This window comes from Salvia miltiorrhiza, chromosome 1 (genome assembly GCF_028751815.1).
Source record: "Salvia miltiorrhiza cultivar Shanhuang (shh) chromosome 1, IMPLAD_Smil_shh, whole genome shotgun sequence".
Lineage (NCBI taxonomy): Eukaryota > Viridiplantae > Streptophyta > Magnoliopsida > Lamiales > Lamiaceae > Salvia > Salvia miltiorrhiza.
The window spans coordinates 9,912,777-9,931,239 of NC_080387.1; the positions used below are offsets into that span (position 1 = coordinate 9,912,777).

General features: G+C 40.6%; 1 protein-coding gene and 1 long non-coding RNA gene across 3 annotated transcripts; both read left to right on the plus strand.

Moving 5' to 3' along the window:
• The first annotated feature begins 6,042 nt into the window (after window positions 1–6,042).
• On the plus strand, window positions 6,043–6,666 carry LOC131017083 (uncharacterized). Its single transcript, XM_057945864.1, has one exon. The coding sequence runs from the start codon at window positions 6,043–6,045 to the stop codon at window positions 6,664–6,666; it is 624 nt and encodes a 207-aa protein (XP_057801847.1).
• Window positions 6,667–12,138: 5,472 nt separating this feature from the next.
• On the plus strand, window positions 12,139–15,811 carry LOC131006544 (uncharacterized). 2 transcript variants are annotated; one of them, XR_009095575.1, is made up of 6 exons: window positions 12,139–13,027; window positions 13,609–13,715; window positions 13,814–14,066; window positions 14,512–14,620; window positions 15,207–15,326; window positions 15,428–15,811. It is a non-coding gene; the product is annotated as an uncharacterized LOC131006544 (long non-coding RNA). The 2 variants fall into 2 exon arrangements; XR_009095574.1 differs by having other exon boundaries at window positions 12,154–13,027; window positions 13,809–14,066.
• The last annotated feature ends 2,652 nt before the right edge of the window (window positions 15,812–18,463 follow it).

Genomic DNA, 18,463 nt, shown 5'->3' on the forward strand with positions numbered 1-18,463 from the left:
CGAGGTGAAACAGATTAAATTTTTGGTTTAGGACAGTGCAGAATGGTGTGTGAATGTGATAACTTATATATGCGATTCTATGTGCCTTATGTGTCTATGTGTGTCTATGTGCTTGATTGTTATTAGTCTAACCCTACTTGAGTGATAAGTCGAGAATAGGATTTATGATTTCTTAGGACATATGTATATACTGAGGAGATTGAGATAGTTGGAGTATATAGAGGATGAGTGATGGGATAGCATTGAGATATGAATGATATACATAATAAGGGAGTTCCTGACTAATTTTATTTCTCTTATCTCATGAACCACTCCGATGTTGTGACATCTGAAGATACGAGCAGAAGACGGAAGTAAGATCACCCAAGTACTACAAGAGTAAGCTAAGTTTGCCAGGTGGACATTATTTTGATATACCTATTATATGAGCTTTCTTAAATGATATGATACTTATGATTATGACTTGAGTTAACTTTATGTTTCAACTAATTGACTTGCTAATTTTTATGATAATGATCTTGTATGTTACCCTCTACTAATGAGATGAGATGAATTCAGTCCTGCCACAAGCGGGATTTTGTGCACAGACGTGACTGTGAGCCGTCTATCGGGTCGGCCGGTCACGGTACTTGAGAGAGAGGCCTACTTCTCAGTACCTTTGATGATGAGTAGTGGATGTGGTACATACATGATGAATGTTTAAACTGCACAGTTACTTTATTATGATGTTATGATTTGCGAAATTGCATGCACAGGTTCTTTTCTAACTATAACCCCTGTGTGTTGCGTAATGTGGCAAGTTCAATTTATAGCTCTAAGAGCAAGCCTTCTTTTGTTTTTCGGCATATGTCCACTGAGTACTTTGTACTCAGCCCTGCATGTATTTCTAAACGTGCTGGATAAGCGAGGATGAGGGAGATTGGTCTGGTGCTGGTGGGGACTATTTTAGACGACGTTGTTTTTTTTTACCGTATTTCTACTTCATACGGTAGCCTTTTGAGGTTGGATGTTTATATTTTGAACTTAATCAGGAAATACACTCTCGGCTATATGTCTTCATACATATAGTCTGATCACGTTTTGCTGCGAGACTCTGTAAATTATAAACCTTTGTAAATATTTAACTTTGTCCGCTTTGTAAACTTTGTCGAGAATCCATGTACTTTTGAACTTTTGAAGCCGATAATATTTGTGTCTTTGAGATGATGATATTGTTGTTCATCTTTGTATGTTTTGTTCTGAGCTTCCACTTGTTGTTTGATGTAGTTCTTCCTTCTTTACTTCATTATTTTATTTAGTCGTATCGATACCCGATCTACGCTATCACTAGCTAGACGTCGTGTAATACCCCAGATTTTCGATCCTAGGATTCTTATGGACTTTTGATATTAATAGGATATGATAGGTCCCTAATTCCCGGTTAAAACGAATATTATCCTCGCGATAATTTGAAGAGTCTTGATGCCTAGATTTTTCTCTTGAGAAAAACGGATCATATAAATATGATTCTTTTTATTCTTTCCGTGTGATGTTGATTTAAATAAATATGTATATATATGTATATTTATTATCATTTCAATGTATGAAAAGTATAGTGCATATTTATTTTTATACGAGTTTGTTTTTAGTTCGGGTTAAGTGATTACGGGCCCGTATAGAGGGCCAAGGGTGGGCCGATTTTTAGAGAGGCTTGGGCCAACTTTAATGCCCTATTTTAGAGCCCAAATACAGCCCCTTTTAGCCCCTAAACCCATCCAAAAATCAGCCATCTTTTTAAATTCAAATGGAGACAAAAGTGATCATTGTATGCATTGGAACTACCAAAATGCATGGGAAGTGCAAGAGCCTCACAACCAATGCACCCATGCATTGGTGGCAGCCACTCTACCCCCTTAGACCTCATAATTTCGTGCCCCACCCCTCTCTAAAGCCAAGAGTTGGCTGATAACTCTTCCCACTCACTCATTTCACTCCAAGAAAAATACCAAGGCAAGAAAAGCTCTCACTCTCTCCTCCTCTCTTCATTTTCGTCCCTCATCTCTTACCCCACTTCCACAACTTTTCTCCCACCATTATCACACTCCATAGAAGCCCTTAAAGCCCCAAGAGGAGTAGCAAAGCAAGGGAGAGCGTGGAAAAACCTAGGGCGTAAAGTTAGAGTGAAGATTGTGCTTCGAGGGTGAGTTTTCTTTGTTTTTCTCAACTGAAAATGCTTTATGGCCATGGATTCTTACACATATGTGTGCTATATTATGTGAGGATCTGTTTTATGATTTTGGATGATTATTTTGGTAGAGTTTATTGGGTGAAAAACCGTGCATGAGGTAAGGCAGCGAATCTGCCATAAGCACACTGCTCCGGCAGTGTTTTGCAAGGCGATTCCAGCCATCCAAACGGTTCCCAAAAATTCCCAAATTAATTTTGTATCGTGTTTAATATGTTTTCTATACTATGGTAAAATTTCAGAATATTTAGAGCTCGTATGTTTTATTTATGAATTTTTAAACATCACTGCCCATCTGGAATACATTTTTGGTAAACCATCTTTGGGAGGCCATAAGTCAAGTTTCAATCGGTGAAAACCTTTGAAACTTGAGTATGTCACTCTAGACTCCCGTATCTTTCTTTTGGCATTGGCCTCACCATTTTTGAGTAAGGGAAACAACCGGTATAGATTTAAGGCATTGGCCGACTTAAATCTTTGATTCTCAAGCCTATCTTTCTACGGAATATTCACTGACATGTTGGGAACTTACTTGTTCAGTTTTAGAATTTTTGGTGAAGCCTAAAGTGGGTTTTCCGATTTATGTTCTGAATCTGCCAGACTTGAACTCTTTTTGTGCACTGAACTTTAGATAGTCATATCTTCTAAACCATGAATCTTCTTGGGTTAAATCCAACTGGAGAGTGTTACACTCTCTCCCTAGTTTCCGGATTGACCCTTGGAGTTCCCAGTGGAGTTTTGTAAAGGGAGATATGAATTTTTAAAGAAATCCCACTGACTTGGTTGTAATCTGGAAATCTGAAATTTTCAGATTTTTGCTTGTTAAATACCCATCTTTGAGAGGGCATATCTTGCCTGTTTGAACCTTGTTTCATTCGATTCAAATTGGAGAATGATCCTTGAAATGTCTAGTTTCCAGAATGTCTTTTGGAGCCTCATTTGGAGATCCGAGGAAGATTTGGTGTCTGTTGCAAAACAGCCCCTTAAGAGCTCAAGTTGTTGAATTATTTTCTATGTATCAAAGTTGATTTTAAAGGATGTTTCATGAAAGATTTAGTATATGTGTGTAACGAGTTTGGGACATGTTTTGTGCAAAGGTTTTATGAAAATGAGTGAGTTAACCTAGATAAGGCATCAAGATAAGCTAATGTATGTAAAATGCATAATCCCTAGTTCGATTATGCGTTGTAAGTTCGGGAATAGGTTGACCCAGAGACCCTAAGTAGACAACGATTCTCGTTATCTATGGTATGTGCTAAGTGTTAAGAACTCGTCTTGTAGGAATTGGTTCACAGGACGGTACTACAGCTTAAGATCACCTCCCTTCCATACCGAGGATCAGGTGGGCATTACTTTCATATATATCAAATGAGTTTCATGTTACAGTTGAACAAGTTTTCATGATAAAATCTTTGAATTGAAGTTATTTCAAGTATTGTCTTGCCATAAAATGTTTCAATTTCAGTATGATATCTATCTGATGTGGCTTTGCCAAGTTATGTAATCGAATTCGGGTCCTGAGCAGTTGATAGCTATCCTGCCAGGGCTAGTGTACACCAGTGACCGTGAGTCATCGAGCGGGTTGGCCGGTCAAGTGTCCGTGAGAGGTGGCCACCTCTCCGGCACACAGCTTCAGATATGATAGATTATGAGAACTTAGTCTGCAGACGAACTTTAAGAATCACAAATGAATTTAGTAAGCTGGGGCCTTTTTAGCGAAAAACTCCCTTGCTGTACTGTTTATGATGGAATGACAATTTACAGTTTTGAAGCATGTATTTTTTTTATACTTAGGCATACGTGCCCACTGAGTACTTTTGTACTCAGCCCTGCATATATTTCTAAATGTGCAGGTTGAGCAGCTGGTGGTGGTGATGAAGTGACGAGCAGAGTCTTTTGTCTTATCCTTATGTATTAATGAACTCTGGGGATACATGTCTTCATACATGTAATTAGAACCTTATTCCGCTGCGTACTCAGAAGTATTATGTTATTTTGGCTAAGTCGGAATTATCCGAACTTACTAGTTTATTCGAGTCAATATGACTAAACCTCCGTTATATTATAAATTTTCCTTTTGTCAACAATGATTAAATACTATCATTCCTTGTTTAATTATTCCCCTTTCTACCCCGCTTCTAATCTCCCTCCCTTAGTCACGGTTTCCCAGGCTTAATTATCCTTAGTTGGGTCTGGTCGTGACACGTCGGGCTGCGAAAACTGTTAGGGCTGCAAGTGACGCCGACTGAACAAGGATCAACCGCACAGGGAACATGACTGGTTAATGTCACCATGACTGAACAGATGTTGTCTTTTCTGAGCTATGCCTGCATGAGATAGGTGTTGGGAACATCCATCACTGAACTTGGGATTACCAGCAATCCTAGGGCTAGGGACTTCAGGGCTGCCAACTCAGACTATCCCAGGAGGATTGCCAGCTGAAAGTCCACCACGCTTGGTAAAAAGCACCGTCGTCGTTCCCCCGAAAGGAACTGGAGAGCCCAGGGCTGAAAAAGCTAAAAATATGCGCCATCATGGACTTATGTTCCCGGGTGATATGGAGGGTATCGAGGATGTCGAGGACACCGCTAGTCAAACTAGACTTGTTATAGAACGTCAGGGGAAAGGTACAGCTCTGGAGGATCCAGCCCAGTTGCAGGAGAGGGTTTCAGCTATGCAGCGACATCTTCAAGAATTGGAGGAAGTAATCGAGTAAAAAGAGAAGGAAAGAAGCAAGGTTGTGTCATGAAAGAGGCGATGGTATGAGGACTCTACCCATTCTAGGGTTGAGAGTCATCGGGATAGACATGCGCATTCGAGGGATAAGAACAAACATGCCAGCAGAGCTGGCGAAAGTAAGCAAAAGCATGCCAGTTAGCGCTTCCCATGTGAGGGAAAATGGGAAAGCCGTCGTCACCCATTTTTTCCTGAAACTGCCCCCAGGATGGGATCAAGTCCATTTTCGGTGTACATCATGGCAGATCTGTTGCCTAGACTCTATAAACCCATTAACATGGAATGTGACGAATTCGATGACCCAGAGGTACATATGGCTAGATTTGAAACCATGATCACGTTACATCAGTACACGGAAGGGATTAAGTGTAGAATCTTTTCTACCACATTAATTGGCATAGCTCAACGTGGTTTCGAGCTCTAGAATCGAATTCTATTCATTCTTTTGAACAGCTACATGATGCCTTCATGTGCTAGTTCGCACGCTCTAAGCGCGCTGTAAAAACTGCTATGTCATTAATGGACTTAAAATAAGAGCCTACCGAGACTTTAAAGGAATTTTCCGCTCGTTTCACTAAGGAATCTTTGAAAGTGCCTAAGGCTGAATCTCAAATTAAGGGTTACGCCTTTGTACGTGGTTTAAGGCCGCATGCTTTCTTCTGATTAAGAATGAACCATGGTTTACGGCTCCGCGAGACTTTGTTTTAGGGGCCCCTAAACTCGGGCCGAATGATCTGCTCTGTCAGTACCATAATCATTACGGACACCCCACGGAGTACTGTGGGCATCTACGTCACCAATTGGAAATTTTGGTAAGACAAGGAAGGCTGAATCAATTTGTGAAACAGACACCACCTCCGCATTTGCAAGACAATAACTATAATCCCAGAGCTGAGAGAGAACAAGGAAACCAGGGAGACGATCGCAGGGCTGCCCCTCCGCCCCGCGAAGAAAAAAGACAAGTGCACATGATTATCGGGGAATAAAATGGGCACATATCCAACAGGGCACGGAAGCAGAACATTCGTTCGTGCAGGGCTGGAACTTTTCCTAATCAAGTTATGACTGTCTGCAGCACTGCGATGGAGCCGAGTATTTCTTTCGGGCCGGAGGATCACTCCGGGCTGGTCCACCCGCACGATGATGCCTTACTTTTCTCTGCTGATGTGGCGAATTGCACTTTGTGCCGCATATTTGTAGATTCGGGAAGTTCCGTGAACATAATCTATAAAGATTGTTTGATAGTCATGGCCCTAGACGCCACCCTGAAATTGCCAGGCAACCCATTATATGGTATTACTGGAGAATCTATTTTACCACTGGGATCTCTGGAGCTGCCAATGACATGGGGAAAGGAAGGGACTTCGCGAACTCGTATTCTTAAGTTTTTGGTGGTGGACTTTCCGAAACTAAGTTATAATATCATCACTGGGAGGCCAGCGCTGAATGCCTTTCAGGCCGTGATTTCCATGTACCATCTGAAGATGAAGTTCCTGCTCGAAGGCGGTCGGGTCGGAGAAGTGGTTGGGAATCAGGTTACCTCAAAGGAGTGCTTTGTCAAGAGTCTAACGGCCCAGGCTGGATCTAAGAGAACACAGGGTTCGCAAGGAGGGCCAACGGAGAAGATTGCCAGAGCTGGAGGTGGCTCTGGGAATACGGCAAAGCAGACTGAGATCGAAGAGATCGGGAGGTCTCTTGAGAAATAACCAATCATATCAACCGATGACAGATGCATATTAGTGGAATTATTCCCAGGGAAAATAGGTTTCACCACTCGAGTGGGTACTGAGATGTCTCCAGCCCTAGAGAAGGAAATGATAGAATGCTTGCGGCGAAATGCCGACGTGTTTGCTTTAACCACAGCGCATCTAAAAGGGATTGACCGAACACTAGCGGAGCACCTCTTGAACGTTGATTCGGCGAAGAAATCAGTTATTCAAAAAATGAGGCATTTTGGGCGAGAAAATGATGCAGCAATCACGGAGCAAGTAAAAGCTTTACTACAAACGGGTTATATCGTGGAAGTGCAATACCCTGTTTGGCTGTCCAATGTAGTGATGGTTGAGAAGAAAGAAAAAGAGTGAACAATGTGTGTGGGCTATAGGGATTTGAATGCAGCTTGCCCAAAGGATTGTTACCCTTTGCCCCGTATAGATCAATTAGTAGACTCAACTGCTAAGTGTGAGTTGTTATTCATGTTGGACGAATTTCAAGGCTATCACCAAATCAGCATAGACCCAGAAGATATCGCTAAGACAACCTTCGCGGTATGTTGTGGGGTTTTGGGGTTTGCTAGAATGCCATTTGGGCTTAAGAACGCTGGAGCTACATATCAGCGCATGATGGATATGATTTTCCAAAATCAAATCGGGCGAGTTATGTCAGTATATGTGGATGATATGATGGTTCAAAGCAAGGCTGCCACTTCACACCCGTCAGACCTAGAGGAGGTGTTCAGGGTTATTCAACAACACAGACTGATGATGAATCCGAAGAAGTGTACGTTTGGGGTCAGAACTGAAAAATTCTTGGGCTATCGAGTGACCCCGCAGGGCATCGAAGTAAACAAGGATAAAGTACAAGCTATCATGAACATGACACCACCAGGAATATCAAAGAGATGCAGACGTTAAATGGGAGACTCACGACACTTGGGCGATTTATCTCTCGATTGGCGGATCAAAGTTTACCCTTTTTCAAAATTTTGCAGAAATGAACAAAATTTGAGTGGAGTTAGGGCTGTCAGCAAGCTTTTGATCAGATGAAAGGATATCTGGCGGAGCTCCCAGTGCTTACCAAGCCGAAAGTCGGGAAAACTCTATACCTGTACATAGCGGTGGGAACATTATCTTTGGGGTCGGTCTTCATCAGGGAAGAGCGGGGACAATAGATACCAATTTATTTTGTTAGCAAGATGTTACACGGAGCAGAGCTTAATTTCTCTGAGATTGAACGAGCAACGCTGATCATGTTAGTCACGGCTCGAAGGTTACAACCATATTTTCTAGTGCACAAGGTCATTGTGCGTAGGTCATTGCCCTTTAAACAAACGTTGGGGCGACCAGATTTGTCAGGGAGAATGGTGAAGTGAGCAATCGAATTAAGTGAGTACGTCATGGATTTTGAACCACGGACTGTGATCAAAGTACAGGCTTTGGCATATTTCATACAAGAGACTACCACAGTAGAAAAACAGAAGCCCTGGAAGGCATTCGTCGACGGGTCTGTCACCAAGGAGGGCTGCGGCGTGGGCATTTATATTCAGTCCCCCACGGATAATGACTTACAGTTTACTATCAAATATAAGAAATGCTTATCTAATAATGAGGCTGAATACGAAGTTGTCGTCAGAGCTTTGAAGATCTTGTCAGAGCTGAGAGCTGAGTCTGTTTATCTGAAATTCGACTCGCAATTGGTAGTGCAGCAATTATTGGGAGAATACGACATCCGGGAAAGCCGAATGGCTGCAAACCACGTCAGGGCTAGGGAATAAATGTCTAAGTTCCAGGACTGCTTCCTTGAACAGATACCACGAGAACAGAATAACAGAGCTGATTTGTTGGCACGAATAGCTAGCGCGGTCGAACACAGTTGGACAGATTCTGTAACTTTGCTTTTTGAGCCTAGTACAGAGGGCAAACAAGGTGTCTTAAGCGTGGACATAAAGGAGGATTGACAGACACCCATTATCCACTTTTTACGAACATGGGAACGACTCGGCCCTGTCATTTCTCAGCGGTGCCTCTATGGCAGATGTTGTATAATCAACGATCAACTATATAAAGGGTCCTTCACTCATCCATTGTTGAAATGCCTGTCTTCAGAAGAAGCGCAATTCACTTTCAGGGAAATTCATCAGGGCTGCTGCGGAAACCATGCAGGGTATAAAGATTTTATGAGAAAAATAGTCAGGGCTGGGTTCTATTGGCCTACGATGGCAAAAGACGCCAAATAGTTTGTCAAAAAATGTGAAGTTTGTCAGAGGTACGCCCCACGGATTAATATCTCGGGGGAAACCATGAGAACAATGTATGCCACTTGTCCTTTCGACAAGTGGGGAATCGATATTGTGGGGAAGCTCTCTACAGCCCCGAGAGGAAAATGCTTCCTTATAGTGGCGGTGGATTACTTTTCTAAATGGGTGGAGGCGGAAGCGATAACAAAGATTGACGAGTGTACCATCGAGAGATTTTTATGGCGCAACATTTGCTGCAGATACGGGTCACCAAAAGTACTTGTCTCTGATAATGGGACACGGTTTATAAGAAAGCGGATTGAGGATTTTTGTCACAGAATGGATATTGTACAGCGCTTCGTGTCTGTAGCTCATCCATAGGCTAATGGTCAAGTGGAGCTTACCAACCGCACAATATGTGAAGGGTTGAAAAAATGTCTGGAAAAAAGTAAGGGCAGATGGGCGGAAGAGCTGGGCGGGGTCTTGTGGGCTCATCGTACCAGTCCGAAGACAGCTACAGGGAAGGTACCATTTACATTAGTGTACGGTTCTAACGTTGTAATACCAGCGGAGGTACGGTTGGCATCACACAGGGTCTTACATTATGATCCCATACAAAATGATGAGCTCTGGCGTTTGGATCTGGATTTCCTAGAGCTGAGCAGAGACGCAACTGTTCTCAGGGCTGCAAAGTATAAGAGCATCATCAAAACAGGGCTTGACAAGAAAGTGGCAATCAAGAAATTCAACAAGGGAGATCTGGTATTGAAGCGGACGGATGCGCTACACCCAGCCAATAAGTTTGATCCTAACTGGGAGGGCCCTTTTGTGGTGACAGAAGTACTGGCGGTGGAACATATCATTCGTCTGACAGTGAAGGGAGGCCTCTCACTTGGCCTTGGAACGTCAATGCTCTAAAGAAATTTTATGCTTGAGAGACTTACAACTCGAATTTATCATTGTAGACCAAATACTCTTTTTTCCCACAGGGGTTTTAACGAGGTTTAGGACCAAGTTTCTTTAATAAAATGAGCTTCTTGGTTTTAGGGTAGTCACCCGTGTTTGATAGCATTTCTTATTTACAACGCATTACTTATCTCTAACTAAGCAGGGATTCAAGGGCTGAGAAACAATCGTGCTTGACTTCAAAAGTACGTGCACGACACTGGAGGGGGGGGAGTAGGGGTGTATACCCCATATACGCCCACCACACTGCGAGACATATCCTATTTTTTAGGAATAAAAAATTTAAAAATGTAGAAGTCGCCTTACTCCGAGCTCCCAGAGCTGGCTTAGCGCGGGCAGCTGCCTATACCGGATCCCAATGTTGGTAGTAGCGCGAGCACTTAGGACCTAGAAGTCGCCTAAGCGCGAACTCCCAGAGTTGCCTTAGCGCGGGCATTAAGTGCGTAAAAATTTTAGATGTCGCTTGAGTCCGAGCTCCCAGAGCTGGCTTGGCGCGGGCAGCTGCCTACACCGGATCCCAATGCTGGTAGTAGCGCGAGCACTTAGGACCTAGAAGTCGTCTAAACATGAGCTCCCAGAGCTGCTTTAGTGCGGGCATTAAGTGGGTGAAAATTTTAAATATCGCCTAAGTCCGAGCTCCTAGAGTTGGATTAGCGCGGGCATCAAGAGGGTCAGAATTTCAAATATCGCCTAAGTCTAAGTGATGAAGCATGAAACCAACATCTAATCTAAAAAGCAATAATCGAGGCAGGATTTACGTGGTTCGGTCATTAAGACCTACATCCACGGGTGTTTTTGAGTTTTGCACTATATTGAGAGTGTTTACAGATTACAAGTGTTGCTCCGAAATAAATCATCCACCGCTAATGCTAATGCTAAACCTTCTATTTATAGATAACTAATTGGGCCTAACCCTAAAGCCCATAAAGCCCAACTTGGTGGTAAGGCTGGCTCTCGGCAAGACTGGTTATGGAAGCGCTTCACTCTGGCAGGGCTCTCGGCAGAGCTGTCTCTGGTTGAACTCTGGCTCTGGCATATTGTCTCTGGTAGCTCTGCTTTGGCATGTTGTCTCTGGTAGCTCTGCACTCTGACAGGTTGTCTCTGGTAGCTCTGCTCTGGCATATTGTCTCTGGTAGCTCTGCACTCTGGCAGGTTGTCTCTGGTGGATCTGCTCTGGCATGTTGTCTCTGGTAGCTGTACCCTCTGGCAAGGACAGCTTTAGCTCTGTAGGTTGGCTCTGCCACGCCGCACTCTGGCGAGGCGGTCTCTGCCAACCTGCACTTTGGCAAGACGGGTAGCTCTGCGCTCTGGCAAGGCCAACTCTGGCTCTATAGGTTAGCTCTGCCACGCCGCACTCTGGCGAGACGGTCTCTGCCAACCTGCACTCTGGTAAGGCAGTCTCTGGTTAGTTTATTTAATAATAATAATAACAATGATTAGGTAAAATGTCCCTGTATTGCTAAGCACAACGCTGATGGGTATTACAGTCCTCATCACTAAGCTCTCAGAGCTGTCTTAGCGTGAGCACTCAGCAAAGATTGGAAAATGATATAAGCAGGGAGATGTGAAATTAATTCATCACTAGCAACGAGTTTACCAAAATAGTAGTCAAGAAAGAAAAATGCTAAGTGATTTATAAAAAACAACAAATTTCATAAACATACAAGATCAAAAGAAATTTACAGACACATGTTCAGCAGCAAAAATTTACATTCAAGCCTATCTAGGAAGGGGGAACTTCAGGCTGTGAGGGAGCTGGGGCAGGAACAGGGACATGATCGGAGGCATCAGAGCTGGGGATAGAAGGAGAGGGACCTTCAGCAAATATGGGCAGAGTCATTGTCGTGTCTACATCGGGGAAGTGATCCGAATCTTTAGACAGGTCCCCAAATCAGAGAACGAGTGAAATTAGCCTCATCCTTATAAAGCTTGGCCAATTCCTTAAGAACATTCTCCCAAGAAGAAGGGAGGTCGGCCAGATCAAACGCCACTGGTTGGGGAGGATATAACACAAATTCAGCAAAGGACCGAGGTGCAGCCCTATCTCCAGATAAATTGTAATATCCATCATTTTTATCACCAGTATATGTCCGTATAATACGTACATTATATATATATATATATATATATATATATATATATATATTGTATAGAGAGCCTCGCTTCATGGTAATGTCATCGCCTCCTTGGCTTTTGCACATCACTGCCACAGTTTCCTGGAGGTTCTTTGGGGTAAGTGGATTTGGGAAAATTACATACCTATTCGCCGTTCTATGGTTTGCTGGCGGATTCTGCATCGCCGTCTTCCAACTCTTGACACTCTCATCTGTCAGGGCCTCATCACGCCTAGTCACTATCCTTTCTGTTTCATGGACAGCGAAACGATAGAGCATGTTTTCTGTAACTGTAGTAAGGTTCGACCTATTTGGCTGGAGTTCCTGACTTGGTTTAAGAAGGAGTATGATATCCATAATTCCGACATTTTTTCAATGTTGGTGGTTGCTTGGGGTTATAACTTCAGTTCCCAGTTGGAGAGTTATTGGAAAGCAGGGATTATCACTCTTATTTGGAGCTTATGGATGCAGCGAAACCGTTGTATTTTTTATAATGGTAGCTTTGAGGCTAAAGCTGTGATTCACTCGGTCAAGGTCTTTTTTCGGGAGATGGATGAGAATTTTAAGCTTGGCGCCATGGCTATCAAATTAGATTTCATCTAGGGTTTGTCCCTCCTCCCTTCCTTTCCCCTTCCCCTTCCCCTTCGGCCTTCTCCCACCAGTCCACCATCACCCGCGCCGCCTCTTGCCCCAACCGTGTGCTCCTCAGCCCCCTTGCCTGGCGACCGTGGAGTGGCGGCGAAGAGGAGGCTCAGGTGGCGATTTTAAGTGTCAGTCGAATCTCAATCTCACCGACCTCCCCGCGCCGCCTACCCTGCGCCTTGCCTCTCTCTCCTCCGACCTCCACTGAGGCTCTACCTTGCGTCACCCTGCCATGTGTCGTCACCCCAATCTTCAGCGCCCTAGACGACCTCCTGAACCCTAGCTGGTCGTCGCTGCCGCCACCCCAATTCGGTGCCCATCTTTAATCGCGTCTCTTCTGTACATTAGAGGATCGAGTTTATGCTTGATTCGACTTTACTCATATTTTCGGTGAGATTGAACTTTAATTTATCTAGTTTTATTGAGTTGAATTTGTGAAATCTTAGAGTGCGATTCTGGATATCTTCATAGTCAGTTAATCAAATGCTTAAAGATTTGTTTATCTTCATTATCAATTAATCAAACTTCAATCCCTACTGCCATTGGAAGCTCTTTTCCTCATTATTTGATTAAGTATTTGATTCAGCAGCAGCAATAACAAGTCCAATGACCATATAGACTGCTCATTGTGTAAACTTTTTATAAATATTTGAAATTAAGGTGTTGATGACGGTCAGACTGAATTTGTAAATCCTATGTTGTATTTGTGTGGTTGGATTTTGGAATTTCTCAAATACGAGTCATTATATGAGGGTGATTCGGTTATTGGATGTGTGGTTGGAGATTCTGGAAAACCAACTCCAAAGTTTAGATGAATCAACAGCTATGCTGAGTGATTGTGGTGATAGTCAAGTAGAGTAAACAAGGTCAATAATGTTGAGGTGCTTCTTTGATTGTTTGATAATACTGCTGAGATAGAATTCATTTTTAAGGTTTCCAATTATATTTTATTTTTCTGAATTGTGATGAAGCCAAATTTGATGTAAACTCTAAACTTGTGGCTGAGCTGGTAACAGTCAATGGCTTCAAAGCTGCTTATGCAATCAAAGATGGTGTTGAGGGATTGCGATGATGGAAGGTTTATCCCCCCTCCCTACCCCACAACCCATTTTTCCCTTCAGTTATTTGAATTCAGCAGATGAAACTAACAGATAAATGCCAACTTGAGCAGAACAGTGGCCTTTCTTGGATAGCTCCGAAGAAGGCAGTGGCATCGACCTCAGTAGTCTCACGGATTCGTTTGGGGAAACATCTCAGCTGCCTACTAATACTTCACTGCTGCATATTTGGTGTTCTTGAATACCTTGTATAAGATTCAAATTCAACCCCTCAATCTGCGACGCTGGATTTGCAGGATGCTTCTGAAGCCGTGTCTCTAGCCCTTGGCGTTGCAGTTGCTGCTGGTCTTGGACTATTAGTTTTCATAGAGGTCCAAAGCATCAGACTTTAATTTTGAGATAAATTTTAAGAAAATGATTAATTCTTTCATAGAAAGCAAGTCTGATATCAATATTTTGGGTTCAACTTTTGGAAAATGCCCACTATGGATTATACGATCATCTGTGACTCTATTATTTTGATTTAGCACTTGATATCCCCCTTGTTTATTTAACTTTTCTATTTTATACGTATAGTCATATTAGACAACGATATGTTCGTTGTCTAAATTCTCGCTGATAGACAACGACTATGCTATACCGTTGTCTATCAACGTATAGACAACGGAGTTTGAAGCTCGTTGTCTATATTATGTCATCTATAAGTGTGAATTCTTGTAGTGCGTTCTTGCACTTTGTAGGTACAATTCATCTTTACTAAATCCAAGCAAGTATTTTTCACTATTAACTATTCTAAAATTTGATATATTGTTTTAGGAAGGAATGGAACGATCGAGGGACAGGGCGCAATCTGGTGGCAAAAATTCAAAGCTAAAAAGCTGAAAAACACTAGGCCTTACTTGATTAGAATCTTGCATACGGACAGGTAACACTTTGACATACACATTTCTGTTTCTGGTTGCACGCACATGGTTTCTAAAATGTTCCTATAGCATATTATAAGTGTGATTATTAGATGTAATTTTGCTTTGGTGTATGATTCTTTGAACTAGCTTCAATTAATGTCCCAAAAGACTTGGCCTTTTTTGTATTTTGTTTTTAATCAACTGTATCCTTTGGGTGCTCTGCTGTATAACGTAAGTAAGCAATATCCATTGCAGACTGCAAAAAACTCATTAAAATTTTCCAGCTATTCCTGTAGTTTGCCTGAAGCTGACTATCATTTAACCCTCTTGATGCTTAGCATTACTAGCAGCACATAAATAGCATATGCTCATTCTTGTTTTAAAGATTGTGCAATAATGAAGGCGTAAAAAATGTTTGTATTAGTGTTTGAAAGTGGCAGCATTATCATTATTTTCAAGTATTTTCCTTCATTGGCATTGTACATGTCTATTTCTTCGAATCATTTGCTGCAGAACTTTACTTCTGGTTGAACTGTATCAGACATTGTCATCTCTTACTTCAGTATTTCAATTCTTACTCTAAACATTGTAATTTTGCATATGTAGACTGGTAGTGGGAAGACTTATACAATGCTTGGAGAGATTGATGACCTGGAAGTCAAGCTTAGTACAAACCGTGGAATGACTCCTAGCATATTTGAATTCTTGTTTGCCAGGATTAGAGTGGTAACCACAATAGTTTTACCTTTTTCTTTGGTGCTCTTGTGTGTCTTTTGTTCAAGTTGATTCCTGAAACAAGCAATTGACATGGCACCTTTCCATTGTAGGAAGAAGAAAGTCGAAGAGATGAGCAACTGAAGTACAACTGCAAATGCTTTTTTTTTTTTTAGATTTACAATGAACAAATTACTGACCTTCTTGATCCTTCATCCTCAAATTTGATGAACATATTTCTACCCTTCAAAACGCCGAATCTCAGCGATAGTGTCGAAGTGGCAGATGGAGGAGCAAGAAATGATGAACATAGACGAAGAGGAATACGGGGAGAAAGTGACGTGTTCGATACATTACTCTAGCTACTTAGATACATTATTCGGTTGGTTAAATAATGGATGGTTAAGTTATTTAGATATATTTGACATTTTGATTATGGATGGATGAAGTTATTTGGATGATTTAATATTTATATAATATATGTTTTGGTTGTAGTATATGTTGTGTTTGATGATATTGTATATTGTATAATTTGTATTTAGGAAATTACAAAAATCGAAAAAAATGCTTGAATTCTTTATTTAAAAATACATAATGGAAATGACCGTTATGTAAAATATAAAAAAATGTTATGTATAACGACAACAAAGTATATAAGAAATATATTTTATAACAGAAAAAATAAGTTTTATAACGGTAAAAACTGTTATGTTTGCCATCATAAGAAAACGGTAATTAACCGTTATGTAAAATATAAAAGACCGTTATGTATAGTTACAATACATAACGGAAAAAATACATTTTATAACAGATTTTACCGTTATGTATTACATTCATACAAAACGGTAATCAATGTGTTATGTATACATAGTATAGGTAACGGTATATTACCGTTATGTATGAGCGCCCTCATACATAACACCACTATATAGAACACTTTTTTTGGTACATAGATAACGGAAAATTACCGTTATGTATGAGTGTTTTTTTTAGTAGTGTAAGAACGCAATAAGGTGGGAATTACTTTACTCTATGTATATAGAGATCCCCTGCGTGTTGTAGGCCTCTTATACGAATATACGCATGAGATGATTTTAACTGTTAATTTCAATTTTAGATGCTCACATAATAAATGAAACGTTTATGAAATGATTGATTACCAAAATGTTTATGCTTTTATATGTATCATATTTGTGTTAGTTCGCCAACTTTAAAGGAAATCCAATTGGGACCCTATGCTAGACGAAGGTATGCTAGTACGGGTTAACGTGTACACTCATGGAGACCGCGAGTCGCTTGCGATCGGTCTTGGCGTCCGTGGAAGGAGGCCTCCTTCCCAGCGCGTGACAGAAAGGACAGATTTAGATCATATAGACCAAAAATGGGATGCATCCACCTTTATGAAAATAAAAGAAATGTTTTTAGTAAGCACACGCCTTTCAAGAAAACTCATGTGTGTTACTGTTTGGCAGTACAATTTATATATGTATGCATGTTGTATTTCGGCTTATGCCACTGAGTATTTTTATACTCAGCCCTGCATGTATTTCTAAATGTACAGGTTGAGCAGGCGATGGAATGGATTGGCGTTGAGCGGATTCTCTTTTGATGGTTATGTAATGAAACCTTGAGTATGCATCTCCATATGCCTAACTCACACGTATTCCGCTGCAAACACTCTGACTTTGTAATCGTTTCTACTTGAACTTATTACTCTTCTGTTTTGATTAACTTTCACTTGGGTCTAGCCGTTATGGCATGATCGTTTGTAAATTACCTAAGCAGTTGTATATATTACTAGTTTGTTGATTTGAATGTTATTTCTTGAAATGCTTGGCAAATCCCCTTTGATTCCCGCTTCTTAATTTTCACCCCGAGTCATAGCCCCGGTTAATCCGTCCTTAGGGATAGTGGGCTGTGACAAATTAACAGGCAGCTCTGACTGTCGCCGATGTTGAAATAGGGGGATTGGCTGCGCAAGAACTATTCTCCCAAGTATATTGTTCTTGCTGTTAACAAATGTGAATCTCCTAGCAAAGGTACCTTACAAGCAAGAATTATCCTCACAAGTGAATTGATATTGTTCAACACTATCAAATATCAAAAAGCCATAGAGATTTATGAAGGGATAACACAACTTGTGCTACTTTAATAGCATCAATTTTTAAGATCTTGAATGTAATATTCTTTAGGAATACTACTTGTGCTATTTAAATAGCATCAATTAATTTTCAAGATTATTTAGAAAAAAAAAATAGATTGCATATACATAGTGTATATTTCAGAATATATCATGTCAAATCTCGAAATAAGAGCACAAAAAAATACTGAATTTGGCATGAAAATTGATAACAATAAACTTCATAAATTGATTTGATTTATTTTAATGAATATCAATTCGTCATATTTGAGGAAATTATAAAATAATAAATTTGATATAATCCTATCAATTTATCGTATGCTAAACCCCATCAATTCTTAACAAAAAGAATATTTATTGATCTAATCACAAAAGCATGTGAATAAATTGAATCTGAAAAAAGAGCCTCCATTATCTCCATTTTGAAGCATGTAAAATAACAATTAAAGCAATCTGAGTTTTAACTTAATCTAATACAAAGAGGCACGATAATCTGAATAGCAAATATTAAAAGCAAATTAAAGTGATCGAACAATTGAATCCAAAAGTTGAACTATCAAAATATTCATTTGAATATAGTATCAATCGAATCCAAAAGCTCTAACAATATAAAAAAAATCAACGAACATAAAATTATCAGAATATAGAATAGTACCTAGAAATAGTCGAACTCAATCATGAAAACTAGTACTCCTATCATATTATGAATTACGCAATTTCTAAAAATTAATCATTATTCAACCAAGATATCCTCAAACGTATTTTGAATTATCCATTATTTAGAGGCATAAAAATCAAAAGCACCTAAAACTATAAAAATTAGAAAAACCATAAACCTTAACATTTTTAGTAGTGCACATGACCCATCGATATCATATTACCAAATATCCAAAATCATGCGCTATTGAGATATAAGAGTCTTTGATTCGAGATGTCTTCGATCAAAATTTCTAGATGCCTTCTGTCAATTATTTTCTGCTATGTGCAAGTAATTCTATACTACTGCTAT